Source organism: Onychostoma macrolepis, chromosome 07 (genome assembly GCF_012432095.1).
Source record: "Onychostoma macrolepis isolate SWU-2019 chromosome 07, ASM1243209v1, whole genome shotgun sequence".
NCBI lineage: Eukaryota > Metazoa > Chordata > Actinopteri > Cypriniformes > Cyprinidae > Onychostoma > Onychostoma macrolepis.
In genome coordinates, this window is record NC_081161.1 from 46,935,786 (window position 1) to 46,959,980 (window position 24,195).

Below are 24,195 nucleotides of genomic sequence, written 5' to 3' on the forward strand. Positions count from 1 at the left end.
CGTCATATCAAACACCTCTACCCTCGGCAGAAATCGCAGACCGGGGGCACCGGACCGCAAGGGCACTTTACCTAACCCCCTCATGTTTTATAAAAAAAAAAATCTTGTTTATTTTAAAGAACCTTTTTAAAGAATAATTGGAAAAAAAAAAAGAAATTATTTGAAGGTACAGTCAATCACTAAAAAACAGAACACTAAAATCAAGCAACAAGGCATACAATTTAATAAGTTATATATTCATAGTGAAGTATCATTTAAGCACATTGCAACATTTAGACTAGTCCACATTCAGCGAAGTAACACACATTCAAAAAACAAACTATTTACAAAGTAGGTAAGTGTTTGAAGCCTAGTGTTTTAAAAATCGGTTCACATTTTAAAAGTCGTGTAGTGTATTCTAGCCTATTTGCTTTTTTTTTTTTTGGACAGATACGACAGGCTTCTAATGGCTCCTTCTTTTTTAACCCTAACCCTTCTTTAAAAATAAAAGCACGGTAAAACCACAGACCAGCAATAAACTGCAAATTTATAATATTATGGATGTAAAAGTACAAGCCAGTAATGCCTGTGAAGTAATATATTAGCGTAGCACACAATCTTATACAGCTAGTCAGCTAACTGTGTTCTGTAGCATCTGCGCTGTGTTGCTAAAACTATCTTTTGGATCTAATGTAAGTATTTCCCACATCCAAGTTCCAGGTTATAATATACAAAAGTCTGAACATTAATCTCTTAATTTTACAGTAAATTTTACAGTGAAATTTATCTAAAATAAAGGCTTAAACATCTAAAAAATGCACAATTAAGGGGCTCCTCTTTTGGTGAAAGTTTTTAGACAGCTTTCAAAATGGCCGCCAGACAGTGTGAACACATGGAGACTCATATCTCAGCGTGTGATGATCTGATTGACTTGAAATTTAGTTTCAATGTTTATGTCAAGTTTTTGCTCAAAAATGACCAAAATTAAAAACAATGCTTTTATAATTTCCACACAGGAGAGACTTGGTGTTTCAAAACAATGGGAAATATATATCAGTATCAGCATCGGCTATCAACCAAAATTATGTGAAAAATATCGGCATATCGGATATCAGCAATAATCTAATATTGTGTATCCCTACATACTACCGTTTGTTAGCTCATATTTAGGCATACATATGTCAACTAAATGAATAAATGCAAAATGAATATATGTAACTATTTTTGAGAAATTACTATAAATTGTTAATCTAATGTAATAATTCAGATAGCTGTAACTAAGAATAAATTGCATTGATTTTAGATAACGTTCATCCCAAAGAAGGACAAACAAGAGTAGTGTTCGCTTCACTACGTTTTTGTCCAGTCCTCTTCTTCTGGAAGACTTTCCCGTTGGGTTGCGTCCTCCACATCATTGTGACGTCCTGATCGCTCAGCGTCTGCTTCAACTAAACACAGAAACAGCCTTCGATTACTCTGTGAATGAATCTCACGCAAACAAGTTTGAGGCATTTCAGCTCAGAATTAACATCTCTTACTTTATAAATACAAAAAGAGCAGAAATGGGCAAAAGCATTGTGTTTTGTCTATACATGAAGACTGACTGACTGACTCACACACACACCTACAAATGCTCACAACACAACCAAATAAAGAAACACACTGCAAATACTCACAGCACAACCAAATAAAGAAACGCGTTTCTTTATTTGTTTGTGTTGCGAGCATTTGCACCATCTGCTGTCAAACTGATGAAGATGTTTTCTTGATTTGCTGATGCTTTTTCTATTTGCATGTGTTTTCTAAAGTTGCAGCGCGTTGAGCTCTCTCGGCCACCGTAGTATTGGGAGGATGGTATTTTTTAAAAATGTATATACATTTTAAAAAATATTTTTTTAAAATAGGTTTTTATAGAAAGTAAAGTTCACGTAAAAAAAAAAAAAAAAGACCCACATTTCTAAGACCCACATTTCAGGAAGTTAACATGGCCAATGTGCCATGGTTTAATGGGGAATTGTTTCCATCTACTTAAACATGTAAAAAAAAACATGCAATTTCAACTACAGCCACCAGATGGTTCTAGAGCATTACTCAATGACTCATTTGTCATTTCCACATTTCCACTAATTCCATTCAAAAAGTGAAACTTGTATATTATATTCATTCATTACACACAGACTGATATATTTCAAATGTTTATTTCTTTTCATTTTGATGATTATAACTGACAACTAAGGAAAATCCCAAATTCAGTATCTCAGAAAATTAGAATATTGTGAAAAGGTTCAATATTGAAGACACCTGGTGCCACACTCCAATCAGCTAATTAACTCAAAACACCTGCAAAGGCCTTTAAATTATCTAGTTCTGTAGGCTACACAATCATGGGGAAGACTGCTGACTTGACAGTTGTCCAAAAGACGACCATTGACACATTGCACAAGGAGGGCAAGACACAAAAGGTCATTGCAAAAGAGGCTGGCTGTTCACAGAGCTCTGTGTCCAAGCACGTTAATAGAGAGGCGAAGGGAAGGAAAAGATGTGGTAGAAAAAAGTGTACAAGCAATAGGGATAACCGCACCCTGGAGAGGATTGTGAAACAAAACCCATTCAAAAATGTGGAGGAGATTCACAAAGAGTGGACTGCAGCTGGAGTCAGTGCTTCAAGAACCACTACGCACAGATGTATGCAAGACATGGGTTTCAGCTGTCGCATTCCTTGTGTCAAGCCACTCTTGAACAACAGACAGCGTCAGAAGCGTCTCGCCTGGGCTAAAGACAAAAAGGACTGGACTGCTGCTGAGTGGTCCAAAGTTATGTTCTCTGATGAAAGTAAATTTTGCATTTCCTTTGGAAATCAGGGTCCCAGAGTCTGGAGGAAGAGAGGAGAGGCACACAATCCACGTTGCTTGAGGTCCAGTGTAAAGTTTCCACAGTCAGTGATGGTTTGGGGTAGAGGTCTGCGCGGGACTGTTTTTTAAGTCCCGCTCCCGCCCGCTCCCGCGAGGTTATATCCCGCACCCGCCCGCTTCCGCCATATATTTACTCTTTGTTTACCCGCTGTCCGCTTTGAATAATTTTCTTCCCGACCCGACTGTTCCGTTCCCGCTAAAGGACCATGGTATACCTGTTCTTAATTGGCCAGCAAACTCGCCTGACCTTAAACTTGTGAAGAGGAAGATGCGATATGCCAGACCCAACAATGCAGAAGAACTGAAGGCCACTATCAGAGCAACCTGGGCTCTCATAACACCTGAGCAGTGCCACAGACTGATCGACTCCATGTCACGCCGCATTGCTGCAGTAATTCAGGCAAAAGGAGCCCCAACTAAGTATTGAGTGCTGTACATGCTCATACTTTTCAGTTGGCCAAGATTTCTAAAAATCCTTTATTTGTATTGGTCTTAAGTAATATTCTAATTTTCTGAGATACTGAATTTGGGCTTTTCCTTAGTTGTCAGTTATAATCATCAAAATTAAAAGAAATAAACATTTGAAATATATCAGTCTGTGTGTAATGAATGAATATAATATACAAGTTTCACTTTTTGAATGGAATTAGTGAAATGAATCAACTTTTTGATGATATTCTAATTATATGACCAGCACCTGTATACACACGTGGCATTACAGCTTGGGAATTATGCACAAACAGCTTGCAACCCCTATAAGGAACCATACCGCCAAAAATAACTTGTTTCAATAAACTCAACATAACTTGCCAAAGTGGTCCTGCCTGAAGTTTTTTTGTATTTATATTTATGTTAGGACATTATAAAGTAATTTTTACAATAATAAAAAATACCCTTGTCAAAGATTTTTTTGGTACTGAAGTGTCGTCTTTTTTTTTTTGCAATTATATGCAAAAATTACAGTCAAACCTCAATATGGTGTTAGATGTGTGTATTAGTGTGTGTGTGTGTGTGTGTGTGTAACTCGCTGTTTTAATAATTTCAGGGGACTTTAATAAAGCAAATCTCTCCCGTGAACTGCCAAAATACAGACAGCATGTTATATGTCCCACCAGAGACAGTAATATATTGGATCACTGTTACACAGCAATAAAGGAGGCATATTTAGGACTCTCTGATCACTGTTTGGTTCATCTCATACCGACCTACAGGCAGAAACTGAAATCAGCTAAACCTGTATTAATGACTGTAAAGAGATGGACTAATGAAACAGAGCGGGTTTTACAAGCCTGTTTCGACCTTACTGATTAGAGTGTTTTTGAAGCTGCTGCAAACGATCTGGACGAGCTCACAGAGACTGTAACATCTTATATCAGTTTCTGTGAAGATATGTGCATTCCTACCAAGACTCATCTAACTTACAACAATGACAAACCATGGTTCACTGCAAAACTCAACAGCTCAGTCAAGCCAAAGAAGATGCTTACAGGAATGGGAACAGAGTCTTGTATAAACAGGCCAAATACAGACTGGAAAAGGAGATCAGAGTGGCAAAGAGGAATTATTCCGATAAGCTAAGGATCCAATTCTCTTCCAGTGACATGGCTTCAGTGTGGAAAGGTCTGAAAGACATCATCAATTACAAGACACCATCCCCCAGCACTGTGGAGAATCAACAACTGGCAGACGATCTGAATGAGTTCTACTGCAGGTTTGAAAAAACACCATTAATCCAGCAACCCCCATCTCCCCCCTCCTGCACTCCAGATCAGTGAAGATGATGTGTGCCAGGTCTTCAGAAAGAACAAGAGAAGAAAGTTACCAGGCCCAGATGATGTGACACCAGCCTGTCTGAAATATTGTGCTGACCAGCTGGCCCCCATCTTCACCCAGATCTTCAACAGATCACTGGAGGTATGTTAAGTCCCTTCCTGCTTCAAACGCTCTACCATCATCCCAGTCCCAAAGAAACCCAAGATAACAGGACTTAATGACTACAGACCTGTGGCTCTAACGTCTGTGGTCATGAAGTCTTTTGAAAAACTGGTTTTGGCTTATCTGAAGGACATCACAGGACCCTTACTGGACCCCCTGCAGTTTACCTACAGAGCGAACAGGTCTGTGGACGATGCAGTTAACATGGGACTGCACTACATCCTGCAACATCTAGACAGACCAGGGACTTATGTGAGGATCCTGTTTGTGGACTTCAGCTCGGCCTTTAACACGATCATTCCAAACCTCCTCCTGCCCAAACTAACCCAGCTCTCCATTCCCACCTCCGTCTGTCAGTGGATCACAGCTTCCTGACAGACAGGCAGCAGCTAGTGAGTGTAACACAGTTTGTAGAACGGGAAAAGGAGGCGGGAACCAGCAAACATTTAAAGACTTTAATGAAATAAACAAACACAAAAGTAAAGCGGCAGCCCCTCACGGACGACTGCCACACACAAAACACAAATAAAAGTCCAGGCCTGGTCCTCTCTCGTCTTGCACTGTTGTCGCTCCTCCTTTTATCCTTCCGGAGCTCCTCCCTGGAACTCGAGACCGGTGAGTGGCGCAGGTGTCGCTCATTATCATTAACTCCACCGGCCTTGTCACATGTCACAGTGAGGCTGGGCAAATACACATCCAACACCCGTACGATCAGCACCGGTGCCCCTCAGGGCTCTGTTCTCTTCCCTCTACACCAACAACTGCACATCTAAAGACTCCTCTGTCAAACTCCTGAAGTTTGCAGATGACACAACAGTTATCAGCCTCATACAGTGACGAGTCTGCTTACAGACAGGAGGTTGAGCAGCTGGCTGTCTGGTGCAATCTTAACAACCTGGAACTCAAGACAGTGGAGATGATCGTGGACTTCAGGAGAAACCCCCCTGCTCTCTCCCCATTCACCATCATGAACATCACCATAACAACAGTGGAGTCATTCAGATTTCTGGGCAGCACCATCTCTCAGGACCTGAAGTGGGGCATTCACATAGACTCTATTGTCAAAAAGGCCCAGCAGAGGTTGTACTTCCTTCACCAGCTGAGGAAATTCAACCTGCCACAGGAGCTGCTGAAAAAATTCTTTCCAAAATCGCTCAGCCCTAGTATCGAATCAGGCTCCTCCTATCGAAGCATCAAATCTTCTACTATTTTGGGGTCACCCCTAGTCATTTGGGGTCACAAAGACACTGAACAGCTTAGAAGGGTTAAACTGACATGATATTTGCTGTTTGCTATACTGTCTGTTCCACAATTAGGCCTAATTCTTGCCAAATTAATATTATAAAGTTAACCTTGTTTAAGACGAGCGCCTTCAGTTTAGCTTCATCCACATTCTCAGCGGCTTTCACCTGCACTCGGATCACCTGCCTCTTCCTCTTGACTGTGGGAAAAACACATGTTGTATGTTTTACTAGATGGGCAATTCCATGCAAATGTCAACCTTAGCATGAAAAAATTAAGTTTTTACTAAAAGAACAAATCCCTATTTAAGTTGTGCATTTAAGTCTGTATTTTTCTGCATTAACATACTTTAATAGAAATTTGAAGGAAATCGCTATGTGTATCCACCACATATGGGGGGTGCACCCAGAATAAAATTGCATTTTCATCCAAAAGTATTTCATGTTTTCAAATGAGAGATCAAAGGCTGCCCATTTTTTTAAAATTTATGTCAACAGTAAGCATTTTGTAGGAAGATGGAGGCCTGTCTGAAAAATTAATAAACACACTTTGTCTAAACAGCGATGGTTTTTGGAGTTATAAGGGCTAGATTTATGATGTCAGGACGCTTCAGTGCTGTCACGTCTGTAACGTTTTAAAGTTTATATCATAAAGTAATTATTAATGCAATTAACTTGAAACTTTCTGTACAAAGCCAACTTATGTCCATTCTAATTATGATCAACAGTTCATCTCCATTCTTTGCTCTTATTAACTATAAAAATGCGTTATGGACGTGAGCCTTACGGATGCTTCATATCAAAGCACCAGCAAAAGTAATGATTATGATGTTGTCTGGGAAAAAGATGAGATTTTAATAATTTATTAATAAACTAGTGCTTTCTCAGTCAGTGTTGGCTGCAAAGATGAAGTTGCCGAATGCCAACGCTGACTCGCCATCTCCACAGTAGACGGGCATTTAATAGAGAAATGCACCTTTTCATACATAAATAGAAAATATTAGTTTTTTTTACATTTATTTGAATTGGTTTGTTTAATAGTAGACATTTTAATCTTTATTTAGATTTCTTTCTTTTGTCTGTGAGGCATGTAACCGGTTTATTGTCGTGGAGATCACAGAAATTAGATAACAGAAAGCGCATCCTCTTTATTTTCTCTATTTTACAAAAGCACAACGTTTTGGTGTTATTGTAAGTGTACATAAATATTTGGTAACACTTTATTTCGATAGTCCACTTTAGACATTCTACTAACAGTAAGTAACTTTGCAACTACATGCCAACTAGCAGTCTTTAGAGTATTAGTAGACTGTCTGGTTAATATCTTCTAACACCTTATTTTGATGGGTCCACAATATACAGCATGCTGACTATCAGAAACTTTGCAAGTATATGTCAACTTATTCTACTAACCCTAAACCTACCCTAACAGTCTACTCTGAGAGTTAGTAAACATGTAGTTACAAATTAATGAGAATTAGTTGACATGTAGTTGACATGTAGTTACAAAGTTACTTATAGTTAGTAGAATGTCTAAAGTGGACTATCGAAATAAAGTGTAAACGAAATATTTTTTACAAATGTTGTAGCCTATTTAGGCTACACTTTTTCCAGGAAAAAAAATGAAAGGGATTGCGTGGGCACCTCCATGTCATGAAGTAAGCGTGCTAACACTCCCACATTTCTCATAAACTCTTGATATGCACTTGATATAGTGCATATTCATCTAACTTAACGCCAGAGTGAACCGCTGTATAGCAGCCCTACTCCTCCCCATATGTGAGAGATCATTTGAGAGATGTTTCTGTCTCCTAGACATAACTGAGAAGTATGAAATATGTACAGGCGGACTGTAGGACAAATCACAAAAATATTTTTAAATGCCATATGATGTTCTTTGTCAATATTATCTTAGTTAAACCTTTTATGTGTTTCAAATAACTTGTTGCTATCTGCACTGCATGCATGCAGAGAGCAATGTTTTGCGTGTTCGGCGCACATGCTGCTGAGTGCGACGCGCAAGAGATGTGCTGTGGGGTTATATTTATTATGTTTGTTAAAATATTTTTCTTCATTACACATCTCGTTTGGTTTTATTTGGCTTGTGAATGAGAATTGAATTGAATCGAATCGAATCGTGAAATGTGTCAAAACCCAGCCCTAGTTTTTATGTAGTTTCAAGAAAATAGCATTTTTTAGTATTTGAGACTCAAAAGGTTTCGTAAACTGAAAAATGTGCAGTTGTATTTTTTTAAAGCATACTCACACTGCGTGCTCTAGACGCACATTTGAGCTTTCGTTGTTACTGTATCACATCTGTATGTGCGTTGATCAGTTGTAAATAAGAGTTAAAATTAAATCTGAATTTATGAATGATGCACTCACCTGTCGATCTCTTAATTCTCTGAAAAGATCAGGATGAGCAAGCGACAAATGCTTAAAAAGGTTTGATGTGTTGCCTCCTGTGGCAACACATGATTTTATAGCAACGCTTGCAAACAGGTGCAGTTAAGGTCTGTTTTGAATGCAAAGTAATGCCATATTTCACTTCTACTGTTCTCTTTATTTATTAATTTTGGGTGCGTTGATAGAGTTTCATGTGTTTGATCCATCTTGTTCTGTTGTCACATTACCGGTTGCGCAGCAATTTGGGAAGCACTGACACCTACAGGTGCACTTTCGCAACAGCAGCGTATGGAATACCGAATTGAGCAAAATAATGATATCTTACCCTTTGAAAAATAATATACATACCGGTATTTACATTTTTTTGTAATACGTTTTGTGTAGCCTATATGACAGATTTGTTCAGCACATGTTGCCCTTAGTGGTACCTTCCTTTTCAAAGTGATTCAAGCAATTCAAAATTTTCATGGCCTTAGGAGTTTTTGAAGTGTCTCAGCAGGGGGCGGGGTAGGACAAGAGAGTATCGCGGTATGCCACGAGAGTATCGCGGTTGTGTATCGTGGTGTATCGCAGTTTTTCGGTTCGGTTTGAATATCATTACATATGGAGTCAATTTAATGCCGCATATATATGCAAAAGAAAATAAGTTTTGCAAAGAAAAATAAAGAATTGCAAAATAGATAAAACAGAGCAAAAGCAATGATTTTGCAATACATATTTTCCATGGCCATATCTACTAATTTATTTGCAATGCAGCTGTTATTTTGCGTTTCAGTCAAGTTTGAGTTTGCGATACTGTTTTCCCTTTGCGCTTCACGTTTCTGCGTGTCTCACTTTGTGGCGCTGTTTTGACATGGGGGTGGAGTCAGGGGACGGGGGCGTGTCCAACAGGCCTGGGCATGCCTCCCTGGAAGTGACATCATCGGCCCGAGACGCAGATCACAGCTGATCCAGGCACCGTCATTGAGCAGAGGCATGCGGACGGATCGTTTCCTTTTATTCACTAGCTTTAAAACATGCATGTTTTCATTTTATTAACAAATGTATATGTGTATTAGCAGCGTTTGCTCAAGTTAAAGAAGTTGTTAATATGAACATCTGCTGTTTATTTCTCTCAATGTGTGCACACTTTTATAGCATTAAAATGTGTATTGTTTCATCTGGTTAACTAAATGTGCATTAATAGTGCTTGTTTAAAATCTCTTAACCTGTGCACAGCGCTCTTTGTTTACATTAGTTCAGAGTTACTGCTAGTTTTAATGTAAAAGAATGCAATTGACTTCACAAACTATACATCATTAAAAAGGTCTAAGACTCAAGCTTCATATCCATCTCGACTTCGTTTTTCATTTGCATAACTCCTGGCATAAATTAAGAAATGACTGGCACTGGAAGTTTAAAAAAAGATTAAAAAGTCATTTTGGTTTAGTTTTGTCGAGGCCACGAGATATTAAGTCATGGGAACGTGATAATACTGTATGACGTGGCTATGAGTTTAATCATGCATAAACAAACCCGCGTGACCATAGCAACCTGGGATTATCAGAGGTTGATTGTGTCTTTTTATGTAATATATGTGTATATTAGGCTATTATTATTATTATACAGCCCTGAACGTTAAGAGATCGAAATGAAGGGAAAATAAATCAAATACATAACAACGAATATAAAAATATTACTAATACTAATAAAATACATGGACTTACAAGACTTGTGGGATGGATAAAAATGTTTTCTTGTCGGCCTATTTTATTATACTTTATGTAACATTTATTCATAATAAACTTAATTCGAATGCTGTCTACATGTGTGCAATACAGTCCAGTACAGTCCTATGGTTAACACTTCAACCACCAGAGGTCGCTGTATACCTAAAAGCGCCAGCGGGTCAAATTTACCCATGCCATGACTACTGTTTTGATATGGCTAAAAACGTAGTATGTCACTGTATTATGCCACTGTCTTCACAATGTCTAGAGTCATAAAATTATTATTTTTAGTCATCAGCTATGTTTTTGTCCTGTTGTTTTAAGTTCACAGCTATTTTTAAGCAGGTTACACTAATCCCTTTCTTAATGATGAATATAAACCAGTCTGCAATGACAACGAGAATTACGAGGAAATAAATACATATTTGGGTGTTGTAATGTTATAGCTAATAAAATGTTTCAAGATAACCCATGTTATTTAAATGACTAAAACACCCTAAATAGACTATTATAAGCAATACTAATTCACCACATTGCAAAAGATGTACAATGACAAATTCAAGTGCACAGTTTCACCCAATTAATGAATTTGTTTAGTTATATAATTTATCATTTGAATAAGAGAACAACACCAATAAACTTGGGGTAATCATAAAAATTGTTTTATTCATTACATCTTAATTCAGATTTTGTTTTCAGGAATAAATAAGCAACACAGTAGCGAACCATAAACGATAAAAATATTGCAAACACAAATTAATATTTAATCCAAAGTTTGAACATTTATGAGTAGAGGAATAAACATCTTCATTTGAACGTGATGACAGGAATTATGCGTAAATTTGTCCTGATGGCGCTTATAGGTATAAATGCCCCATTTTTGTTCTGGTTTTATCTAAACAATTTTTTTAACAATAAACGGGGGATTGTAAATAACACAATTTTAGTAAAAGTCAATATTCAATACTTGGATATTTTTAATTGAAAATATATTATGTAGCCTATTTGAAAAACAGCCATGGGTAAAATTACCCCGTGGTGGTGTTAATATAATAATTTAATAATGCATTTTTTTTTTTTATAATTTCTTAATTAAAAATAAAATATTAATAAATACATCTCTGATAATCCCAGGTTGCTATGGTCACGCTGGTTTGTTTACCCATTAATATCTCGTGGCCACGAGAAATTTAAACCAAAAAGACTCAAGCTTCATTTTTCCAGTGCCAGTCATTTCTTAATTTATGCCAGGAGTTATGTAAATGAAAAACGAAGTCGAGATGGATATGAAGCTTGAGTCTTAGACCTTTTTAATGATGTATAGTTTGTGAAGTTAATTGCATTCTTTTACATTCTAGTCTAGTTAATTACAGACCGATCTCAAATCTCCCTTTTCTGTCAAAGATACTAAAAAAGGTAGTATCCTTACAATTATATTCCTTCCTAGAGAAAAATGATATCTGTGAGGAATTCCAGTCAGGATTTAGATCGTATCATAGTACTGAGACTGCTCTCATTAGAGTTACAAATGACCTGCTTCTATCATCTGATCGTGGTTGTATCTCTTTATTAGTTCTACTGGATCTTAGCGCTGCGTTCGACACTATCGACCACAACATTCTTTTGAATAGACTACAAAACTTTGTTGGCATTAGTGGAAGTGCCTTAGCATGGTTCAAATCGTATTTATCTGACCGCCATCAGTTCGTAGCAGTGAATGAAGAGGTATCATATCGATCACAAGTGCAGTATGGAGTACCTCAAGGCTCAGTACTAGGGCCGTTACTTTTCACGCTCTATATGTTACCCTTGGGAGATATTATCAGGAGACATGGTGTTAGCTTTCACTGTTATGCTGATGATACTCAGCTCTATATTTCTTCGCGGCCCGGTGAAACACACCAAATTGAGAAACTAACGGAATGCATAGTCGATATAAAAAACTGGATGACGAGTCATTTTTTACTGCTAAATTCTGAAAAAACAGAGGTGTTAATTATCGGACCTAAAAACCCCACATGTAATAACCTAGAACATTATCTAACACTTGATGGCTGCTCTGTCAATTCTTCTTCATCAGTCAGGAACCTAGGTGTGCTGTTTGATAGCAATCTGTCATTTGACAGCCATGTTTCTAGCATTTTTAAAACTGCTTTTTCATCTTAAAAATATATCTAAATTGAGACTAACACTCTCAGTGTCAAATGCAGAAATGTTAATTAATGCATTTATGACCTCAAAGTTAGATTATTGTAATTCTTTATTGAGTGGTTGTTCTGCACACTTAATAAACAAACTACAGATGGTCCAAAATGCAGCAGCTAGAGTCCTTACTAGAACCAGGAAGTATGACCATATTAGCCCGGTTCTGTCAACACTGCACTGGCTCCCTATCAAGCATCGGATAGATTTTAAAATCTTGTTAATTACTTATAAAGCCCTGAATGGTTTAGCTCCTCAGTACTTGAGCGAGCTCTTATCGCATTATAGTCCTCCACGTCCGCTGCGTTCTCAAAACTCCGGCCGTTTGATAATACCTAGAATATCAAAATCGACTGCGGGCGGCAGATCCTTTTCCTATTTAGCACCCAAACTCTGGAACAGTCTACCTAACACTGTTCGGGAGGCAGACACACTCTGTCAGTTTAAATCTAGATTAAAGACCCATCTCTTTAGCCTGGCTTACACATAACACATTAATACGCTTCTATTATTCAAATCCGTTAAAGGATTGTTAGGCTGCATTAATTAGATCAACCGGAACCGGGAACACTCCTCATAACACACGATGTATTCGTTACATCGTAAGTTGAATGGCATCTACGCTAATATTTGTCTGTTTCTTTCCTAGTCTGTTTCTCAGTCCGTATCCGATCAGATGGTGGATCAGCACCAAGAGATGATGTCTACAGCCCTGATCGTCAGCGGAGACAAGGACACCCAGATGACCCCCAGAGATATATCCCCAGATATATCAACCAAAAATAACAAAATAACTAAAATATAATAAAATACCTAACTACATAATACTACTATTGTTAGAAATTGCAACAAAATTAAAATAGAAATATAAACTTTTGAACTGCGGGTTTCGTCTGGTCAGAGGAGAACTGGCCCCCCGACTGAGCCTGGTTTCTCCCAAGGTTTTTTTTTTCTCCATTCTGTCTCAGAGGGAGTTTTGGTTCCTTGCCGCTGTCGCCTCTGGCTTGCTCAGTTGGGGACACTTAATTTCTAGCGATTATCGCCGATTTGATTGCACAGATACTATTTAAACTAAACTGAGCTAGACAATGACATCTCTGAATTCAATAATGAAATGCCTTTAACTGAAAATTGAGTGTTTAATCTTATCATTATACATTACTGACACTCTATCCTCCAATTTGATACTGTTAAGTGCTTTGACACAATCTGCATTGTTAAAAGCGCTATATAAATAAAGGTGACTTGACTTGACATTAAAACTAGCAGTAACTCTGAACTAATGTAAACAAAGAGCGCTGTGCACAGGTTAAGAGATTTTAAACAAGCACTATTAATGCACATTTAGTTAACCAGATGAAACAATACACATTTTAATGCTATAAAAGTGTGCACACATTGAGAGAAATAAACAGCAGATGCTCATATTAACAACTTCTTTAACTTGAGCAAACGCTGCTAATACACATATACATTTGTTAATAAAATGAAAACATGCATGTTTTAAAGCTAGTGAATAAAAGGAAACGATCCGCCCGCATGCCTCTGCTCAGTGACGGTGCCTGGATCAGCTGTGATCTGTGTCTCGGGCCGATGACGTCACTTCCAGGGAGGCATGGACACGCCCCCGTCCCCTGACTCCACCCCCATGTCAAAACAGCGCCACAAAGTGAGACGCGCAGAAACGTGAAGCGCAAAGGGAAAACGGTATCGCAAACTCAAACTTGACTGAAACGCAAAATAAAAGCTGCATTGCAAATAAATTAGTAGATATGGCCATGGAAAATATGTATTGCAAAATCATTGCTTTTGCTCTGTTTTATTTATCTATTTTGCAATTCTTTATTTTTATTTGCAAAACATTTTCTTTTTGCAAAACTTTATTTTCTTTTGCATATATATGCGGCATTAAATTGACTCCATAATTACACCCCTAGAATCTGTATGAAGGTTGCATTTCTCTCTAAAGGCACATCCAGTATTGTGGAGATGAGTCAGCATGTGAATTTCATCTTTGCAGCTGACAAGGACTCAGAAACTCTAGTTTATTAATAAATAAACTTTTTTTATGACACATTTATAATCATTATGGATTATTATTATATTAATTTAATATAGCGGTTAGCCTAAATGTGCGATTTGAATAATGGCTTAATAATGGCTTAAATTAACGACTACTAGTTAACTTGTAATATTAACTTGTATATTTAGTGGTGGGAGCCCTAATAAATAGGCTACCCACTGACTTTTATACATGTTTTATACATGTTTCCATAGTCAGATAAATTCTGCTTTCAGAACTGTCATGTCCGTAACATTTGATTTTTTTCCTCTGAAACACAAAAACAAAAATTTAAATAAAATTTAGATATTGTTTTGTGATTAGCCAACCCTTCTCCAATCGTCAGATATTTTTGCTTTTGGTTTGTGAATTGTAATAATGTCCACAAAAATCTGTTGTCTCCCAAAAACTCAGGTCTTTTTTTGTCACGACCATAAAGCATGTGCATTTACCTCATATAAAATATAAAACGGGTTTATAGACTTATACTTTTCTGATGTCTGGACTCTATTTTCAGGGGTTTCGAAAAATATAAAGAGATGGTTCAATATATTTGTAATGAATACATTTTATGAGAATTTATATTTACATTTTTGACTGTGAATGTCACGTCTGTTTTTTTCAGTTAATTAGACATTTAATTAAATTTAATTTAACCATTAAAATGGAATTCAGAAAAAAATGTAATAGAAAAAAATATATATATTTGGGCTAAAATAAAATGGAATTTTGGGAAAAAATAAAACTGATTTCATAGGGGCCTACAACTGGGGTTGGGTATTGAACTCTGTTCTTTTAACGCCATCGATTGAATTACGTTTGTACTACCGAGTACCGATTCACATTAAATCAATTGGTGGCAAATTTTGGTACCTGAAAACTCATCCGGGTGCGAGAGGAAAGAGGTTTGCACACCAGAATGAGAAGTGCCACCACATCTTTAAAATTCAAACACATTGTTTTCTGTGAGTGTACACAGACTGGCACAATCACAGAGCGCCAGTCACATCGTTTTACATGAAATCACATTATGTTTTTCCCAAATTATTGTTAATGTACATAATGACTTGCATCTTTCAGCACAACGTTTGTCTTTCTGTGGTTCTAATACAGTCCAAATGCTTTATATAGAGAGCTATAATAATTAGGGCTGTCACTAATGATTATTTTGGTAATCAAGTTGATTATTCTAACAATTAATCGAGTAATCGGATCATTATAAAAAATGTTTACTTACAGAAAAATAAATTAAGTAAACTACTTAACTTAAAATGCATAAATAATAGCAATGAGACAATAATAATTAGTTCAAATGAAGTATCAAAAGTTAGTAATCATTTGATTTTATTGAATAAAAGTTTTCAAATACATAATGTATTATAAACAATAGAGCTAATGTACATTACACATTATAACAAATGCCTGCAGGGGGCGCCAACGCCAACGTGTTTTTACACATTACTGCGCGATCTAATCCTTGTTTAATATTGACCAAACATCATTTAATTCAAATGTCCACTTAGTCTTTAATATTTGGCCATTTCTTTACGACCGAAAAGCTACGGCCACTGAAATTTCTTGAATATGTGGACATCAAAGCATGTAAACTCAGAGTGAGGGTTTGAACTTTTATTTTGAAATCACGATGAACAGTTAGCATATTGAGAAAGATATTGATGTATTCTCCTGTGTTTGCATAGGTTTATGAATGATTTGCCTTACAAATTTGATGAAATGGCGCACGTTGCGTTCCCAGATGATCGTTATAATAAACCCCAACAACATGCAGAGATGGAATTTGAGACGCTATACACATGTAAATTATAACATTTTCTGTGAAAGGAGCCGCCCTGAGATGGGTTTTAATATATTATGCAGTCTTGGAAAACGGTCTAATAATGCGTTTCATGCATTCTCGTCTGTTGAATGCGCAACTTCCGGTATTTTGTCGGTTACTTGACACATTGAAACTCATAAACTTTATTCATTCTTGATTTGAACTTTTGCCTGTTTGGTCATCAGATTAACTGTTCGCTGTCATCTTGAACTGAATGTGACGCGTCTGATGTAGATATCTGTGAGTTGTTTATACTACATACCTTTTTTATACTTTCACCTGACCTGCGCGGAATTGGGTGAGTAGTAGTTTGTCGGTGCAATACTCAAAACTTGCCATCAATTAGTTGATGAGTTAATTAATTACTTCATGTAAAAACTGATTAGGTTGTGGGTCAATATTTGGAAGACTGTGAAAAATATTAATTTTTAGTTCTCTTCACCAAACCCACACTACAAAAGAATCATCTAAAACCCGGTAAACATTGAGAATATTATTTGTGACATTAGAATTATTTTGTCTAGTGTGTAAAATTTCTAAATATCAAAATGTTAAAATTGATACATTTGGCTTTTTTTTCACCAAAACCGTACTTTGTAAATGTCTGAAGTAGATAATACTTCGAATCAATGTCACATTTTCCTATTCAGTGCTTGTCAACAAATAACAAACAAATGATTGTACAAAATAGTTCAGGACAGACTTACCAGTGCTACAGCAGAACTGACAAGCTGCGGTGCATGTCCAGTCACCGAGTGTATGAGAAGCAATACCAACGCAGTCATAGTTCTGCGTAAATCTCTGAATAGCGAGTTGAGTTGAGGAAGTGACGTGGGCCTGATCTGACCACTTCCAAGTGTCTCTGTACAATCCGATCCAGACAAAACCCCCAAAACTATATATCAACTTGATTATCTTATCATTGTCTTCTCGACTCCTAATGATAGCCAGGTCTGTATAGTGATCTCTGCAGTGCTTCTGAGCATCAATCCATGTCTTTGTAGTCTTGCTCAAAACCATTTCCTCTGTTGTGTTTGCACTTCCTGTGAAAAATCAAAAATAGTCAAGACGTTAAAGCCAAATTAATTTTCACAAGAACAAAGTCAGTATTAACATTTTAATATCCTGCCGGTGTTTTTATTGTTTTTCTTCAGTAGCATAAGTACCAACGCTACTGAAGTTCTCAACTAGAGAGGCTGCAATTCTAGCGGAACGGACTACACCTGGAGGTGTTTCTGTCGGTCCTCAAAGGGTAAAGAAGAAGAAAAAAACAGCTACAAGCACACAGAAGAACTACACGTGGAAGATGTCGACGATATATGAATATGACTGTGTGAGATTTAAATGAGAGCACACAGCTCTGAAAGCATGAGTGCTGTGCATGATCACGCACACACATAAAGTTACTACTGACTGTGTGACAACTTACAGCTTGTTCATTCTTTGTGTATCTGTTCCATGGATTATCCTTATTAACATTACTGGCTAATATTACTGGTTTAAATAGTTTTTGTGAATGAGTTTAAATGGATAGTTCACCCAAAAATGTAAGCTTTATTATCATTATTTATTTACAAGTACTCTAAGACTTTTCAATATGCGCTGTGAAACATGTTTGTTTGTTTTTTTTGAAGTTGTAAACAGATTATTGGAGTAAATTTTGCAAGAAAACACCATTTAAGTTTTTCTTTTTCAAAATTTCAAATTTATTTAATGTGCTAATGCCATTTCCGTGTATTTAGGCCTATTTGTGAAATTTACTAGCAATTTCTGAATGAAAATTGTTTACAAGTGAATCCTACACCTTTTTTTTTCTCCCAGTGTATGAACTAGGGATGGCCATTTTTGGCAATTTCTCATTTCGATGATTGATGTCAAAAACGAGTACTTGAGTACTCAGGCGGGGCCGTAATGGAGATGATGAAAATTAATGTTAAAAATAAAAAATATGACATGAAAACACATTAGAACAGTCTTAGATTATGATTATGATGCAGCAATGTTATTTAAAAAAGGAATAGCTGCCTAAGGTGAAGCTGAAGAGTGACTTTATGTCAATAAACTGAAGCCCGTTCTATCACACATCTTATGATATTAATCAGGGCCTGTATTCACAAAACATTGTTACCACTAAGAGTTCTCCTAAATAGCAGTAAATGTTTTTAGTTAAGAGTTTTCTCTTAAAACCTATTCACAAAACCGCTGAGACAAACTTTTACTAAGGAACAGAGAGAAGTCTTAAACTAAGAGTAAGGGGGCGGGGTTGACCTCGTTGCTATGGATGATGTCAGCATGCTTATTAACTATGCACACAGTGATTGGCTGATAGTCTCTGTCAGAGATTTATTAATAGAAATATTGTAGAGCCTGGCTTTATGATGCCATATTCAGATAAAGGTTTAAAAATAAAAATGTTAATTGCCACATTCAAATGAAGATTTTAAAATACAGGCTAAGTGTCAACCTCCAAAACCAAAGGTTGTACCTTTTTAAAAGCTCATTATCATCAAATGTTTCTAAAATGTTTACGTTCTGAGGCAGATTGCTGGCAACAGCCATTTTAGGATAGTTTTTGGCTTGGTCTCAGTGACTTAGGCGTCCTCTTCACAGATTTAGGAGCTAGTTTTAGTGCTAAAACACTTTGTGAAACACTCTTAGAGCAACAATTTAGGAGTCCTAAATTTAGAACTGATGCCCATTATTTGTAAAGATTTTCTCCTTAATCGGCGAGATATAAGCTACTTCAACATCCTTAAGATGTTTTGTAAATATGTGCCCTGATAACTTAAATACATAACATAGACGTAACATTACAACTTGTACTGCAACAAAAGGATGCAAATGCTAGGTTACGCGCTATAGCGAGAGAGAGAGAGTGAGAGCTTCCTCTGTGATGCACTTTCATGACAGCGCACTGAAACACGGGCAAGTAAAGAAGACAGAATATACTATAGATTTCTATAAAGTTCTCATTATAATGCTATGTTTATGGCAGATTTGTGCTATATTTTCATCTACATTATCAAGTGATCGGCTGCCCTGATTTCTAAATATTGGCATCGGCATCGGCCAGAGAAAAACTCGTATCGGTCGACCGCTAATAAAAACAAATTAATTTTATTAAAATGTATTCTTAAAATAGCACAATGTCTTCAAGTTAAATGGAACTTTTATTTTGATGGGTTGCTGTGAATACCTTTACATTTATGTGTGTATATGATATGACAATAGTTTTACTCAAATGAATAGTGACTCTCAAAGCAGTTTTGGAGATGCTGTTATTTATGTCCTCATTTAGTGAGACGACAGACGCTAAAATCACCGCGAGCGTCATGCGCACTTCACTATGTGTGTAGTAAACAAAACCGTGTATCTTCACTATTCATTCACAGAGAAAAGCAGAACATGCAGGATTCATATTTAAATAGTATTTTTTTTTTGCGGCTTAATATAAACCCTAAACACTGTATGATTAACTGATTATATAAAATAATAGAAATATAAGATGGTGTCATGGGTGGACGATATACAGTACTTCCATTAATGATGGTACCAATATGTTGTAATTGCAGACTGAATGTGATTAGATAAAAAAATAATTATTTATTTATTGAGCTTTTCTCATAAAAACAAACTAGTGTAGGCCCATTCACAAACAAATGACTTGACTTAATGATTCATTTTCACAAACATGAAATGTTACTGGCTTTCAGCATCTGAACTGCAAGTTATCATTCCTTTCAGCATTTTATGTATCAAAATCAAGCAATTTTTGTGTACTGAATCCTCGTGAACTTTATAATTTTATCATTACTGGCCAAAAGTTTAAGATTATAACAGGGTTGTTTTAGTTAACTAAAACAAACAAAAAAGTCTTTACTTGAAATAAAGTAAGTGCTAACTGAAAATAAAATATAAAAGCATACATTTTTTACTTTTTTACTAGGTTTCAAGGCAGCATTTCCTATTTTCAATTGATGTATGAAAATAACTAAAACTGAAATAAAAATGATTAAAAGTTATATAGACATTTGAAGGGGAACTAATATGCAAAAAAAAAAAAAACACATTGTGTGAAAACAACCAGCCTATAATAGTAAAAATCTACCCAAATAATCCCAATAAATTATAAACAGTCTCTCAGAACAAGCGATTCCAGATTTCTCCCTACGTACACGTCATCATAGGGAAAAAGTCCTGCCCATTTGTGACGATCCCTGCCCTATTAGCATAGACACAGCCCTGAATGAGAAGAAGCAATCCACCATTACTCTTTTCCTGCTGTAGCTGCTTATCAATGCCTATATGTTTCACAAACGAGGGTCAGTTCAATACTGGATTTTCACAAAGTAATGGTTCTGAAAGAAGGATCAATACCAACACTGTGTCTGTTAGTCAGCTCCAGAAAAAGTAAGTATCACGTGTTTGTTTTCCAAATTGCCTTTCTGAAAGAGCTTCTTGGCACTCTGTAAGGCTAATGTTGCTAAAGCTACCATCGTTGCTGTCTGTTTTCACCAATTCTGCTTCCAGAATGATCGTAAATAGGAATGTGGTAATTAAAAATTGCATATGAAAGCAATGTGATGTGTGTCAACTACTTGAATTTGTCGAACTCATAATCACAAGTGGGACTTAAAAAGTTTGCAAGAAACTGTCGTTATTTTATCTCGCCGTGCTCCCCATCTGTGTAATTCATAAATGTGCATTTATAATGCACAGTACAATCAAATGACTGACTTTTAAACTGATTCCGGTTCCAATAAGGTTGACTCACAGCTACTGAGAGTTTCTGACATTTTCAGTGCATGAGATTGTCCTGTTTTGTTTTTGCCAGCTTTTACCAGCTCATTTGCATTTAAAGAGACAAACGCAAAAATGGTGCATTTTTAACAAACTATAAAAAATAAAAAAATATCTGTGGGGTATTTTGAGCTAAAACTTAACATACACACTCTGGGGACATCTGATACTTATTTTACATCTTGTAAAAAGGGGAATAATAGGTCAACTTTAAAAATAACACAACAAAATAACTAAAATTGAACTAGAAATTAAAACAGAACATGTACAAATAATCAAACGTAGGGCCCTATGATTTCCGCAATGTGGAAAATGCAGACGGAATCATAGATCCCAGTAATGAAAATGGAATTTACTGTATAATGCGCAAAAAGACTATTTTGAACACAATCTCTGGAACTGCTCAGAGAGTCAGTTTATGAGCAATTTAACATTTCTTTTGAGAAAAACTATCATCATATTCTATATACAAACAGAGACGTAAAGGTCTTCACAGAAACCCGTTAAAAAGTTTGGTTTACTTGAAGAAACATTGACAGAAATATATTACTTATGTAATGCTTGTACTACTACTAATAATAAAAATATTAAAACATTTTTTTTAAGGAATATTGTACCTGGATTATCTCTCTTTGTTTTACTCCCTGGATCACGTTCGCCGCTGATCGACCCCATCTGTTCACTGGACTGCTCTAGTGTCTTGCCTGTGCCATATCTGTTTGCTGGTGTTCGACCTTGCCTGTGTTTTGACCATGTTTATTAATAAAAGCTTGCATATGGGATCCGCACACCTCACGCCTCTGTCTCCCCGTTAAAGAGGTACTGGGTGGAACTATTATCGTCCCTGTTTTGATTTCAGCAAATCAGTTTGAGCGAATGCACACAACCTGATCAATATTCATGAATCCAGCAGCTCGTTAATCCTTAATGTTATATATTGTTCTTATTAGTAGAATTCGTAGTATTATTTTATATTTTAGTATTATTGATTTTTTACAGAAACACTAAATGACAAAAAAGCACCACCACCAGTCATAAGTTCAGTTAAAATGACTAATATGCATTCATACATTGTTACCAAGTTTAAATTATAATTAATAAAGTTCTATCATTAAATAATAATTGATTATCATATCATATTATAATGCTTGACCGACTGATGTTAAGAGTGTACTTTCAGATATTTAAATAGCTGTTCCATTTTACAAACATTATACTGTATTGCTTTCATTGCTTTCACAAATCACAAGAAAATCAAACCACAAATGAACCAAACTCAGACCACCTCCGGAGGTGGTCTGAGTACAGTTTGCTTTTGGCTCCTTTTAGGGGGGTCTGATATCACTTGTTTGTTCACATATACGAGCTGAACCGCTCCGAGAGCATTTGCAGGGCTCAAACAAACTAGGTGTGAAAACACCCTAAAACTGATTTCATAGGGCCCTACAGTAGGACTGGTTTATGATGTAAATTTTCACCCATCCTAGTTCTGGGCGATATTGCAAAACATTTAAATCTCTTTTCTTTTTTTTTCTTTTTTTTCCAGAATGTTTGACCGATTCTCGTTTTTTGATGATTTTAAATTCTATTCAAAATCTTGATTCCTCGATTTCTGAAAAACAAAATCGTGGCAAAATATTAAATTAGAATTAATTGATAAAATCTGAAAAATTGCCCAGCCTTAACCCATCCCTAATGTCATTATTTTAGTGTCTTCTAGAGGTGTCGCGATATACAGGTATTGACGATAACGTGATATTAAAATCATGAAATATCGACATCGTGTTAATTTTGGGTGTGACGATATACCGGTATTTGCGATAACCACAATATTTAAAATGAACAGGAAACTTAATATAATACTGCACGCAAATAGCTTACTCCAGCTCCAGTACCTGGTTGACCTCCCAGGTGGCAGTATTGCGCCTTAACACTGACACCTGTCAAACAAGAAGACACAGCGCGCGGCTTCACCAAAGCCACTAGAAGGCAAGCCTGCAACCATTAGCTGAACAAGCGTAAAGGCTAAAGCTAACGCTTCAGGTCTGGCAGTACGTGGGAAAGGAGACCAGAGGCCGTTTTTTTTTAATGGATGTCAATGGAGGAGAGGCTTCACTAGGCAGAATATACAGCTTTTTAGAGGAAACGGCTTATAATTTAATGAATCGACAGGCTATCGGCCAATCTTCAACATGTTTTACACTAAACAATACTTTTGGATTGAACTATTTTTTTGAGTTTACCACGGAAAAAAAAAGCCGTTTTATAAGAGAAGTCACTGACTTTTTGCGACAGGTGGGATTCAGCTTACAGCACTTCTCATTCATTCCTATGGTATCCGTAAACAGCGTTTGAGTGTCGCACAACTCTGACTGAAGTTCAATGACGTCAAGGCTGTAATGTGATTGGTTATTACGGCACACATGATCCAAGTTAGCCGTTACACTTTCTCCAATAGTAAGTAATACAGTCCCTCTTATCTCCCTATAGTAAGATAATCTCTGGCCGCACTAAGTCAAGTCAAGTCACCTTTATTTATATAGCGCTTTTACAATGCAGATTGTGTCAAAGCACTTAACAGTATCAAATTGGAGGATAGAGTGTCAGTAATGTATAATGATAAGATTAAACACTCAATTTTCAGTTAAAGGCATTTCATTATTGAATTCAGAGATGTCATTGTCTAGCTCAGTTTAGTTTAAATAGTAGCTGTGCAATCAAATCGGCGATAATCGCTAGAAATTAAGTGTCCCCAACTGAGCACGCCAGAGGCGACAGCGGCAAGGAACCAAAACTCCCTCTGTGACAGAATGGAGAAAAACCTTGGGAGAAACCAGGCTCAGTCGGGGCCAGTTCTCCTCTGACCAGACGAAACCCGCAGTTCAAAAGTTTATATTTCTATTTTAATTTTGTTGCAATTTCTAACAATAGTAGTATTATGTAGTTAGGTATTTTATTATATTTTAGTTATTTTGTTATTTTTGGTTGATATATCTAGGATATATCTCTGGGGGTCATCTGGGTGTCCTGGTCTCCGCTGACGATCAGGGCTGTAGACATCATCTCTTGGTGCTGATCCACCATCTGATCGGATACGGACTGAGAAACAGAC

General features: G+C 36.6%; 1 protein-coding gene across 1 annotated transcript in view; it reads right to left on the reverse strand.

Annotated features, from left to right (window-relative positions):
* Positions 1 to 224: 224 nt before the first annotated feature.
* The window catches only part of LOC131544600 (putative C-type lectin domain family 20 member A), a 35,235-nt gene continuing 11,264 nt past the window's right edge, over positions 225 to 24,195 (reverse strand). Inside the window, exons 3-5 of the mRNA XM_058782940.1 lie at positions 16,991 to 17,326; positions 6,179 to 6,267; positions 225 to 1,427 (exon numbers count right to left, since the gene is read on the reverse strand). Of these exons, the coding sequence (XP_058638923.1) occupies positions 1,290 to 1,427; positions 6,179 to 6,267; positions 16,991 to 17,326 (563 nt within the window). The 3' untranslated portion in view covers positions 225 to 1,289. The remainder of the gene's footprint in view (positions 1,428 to 6,178; positions 6,268 to 16,990; positions 17,327 to 24,195) is intronic.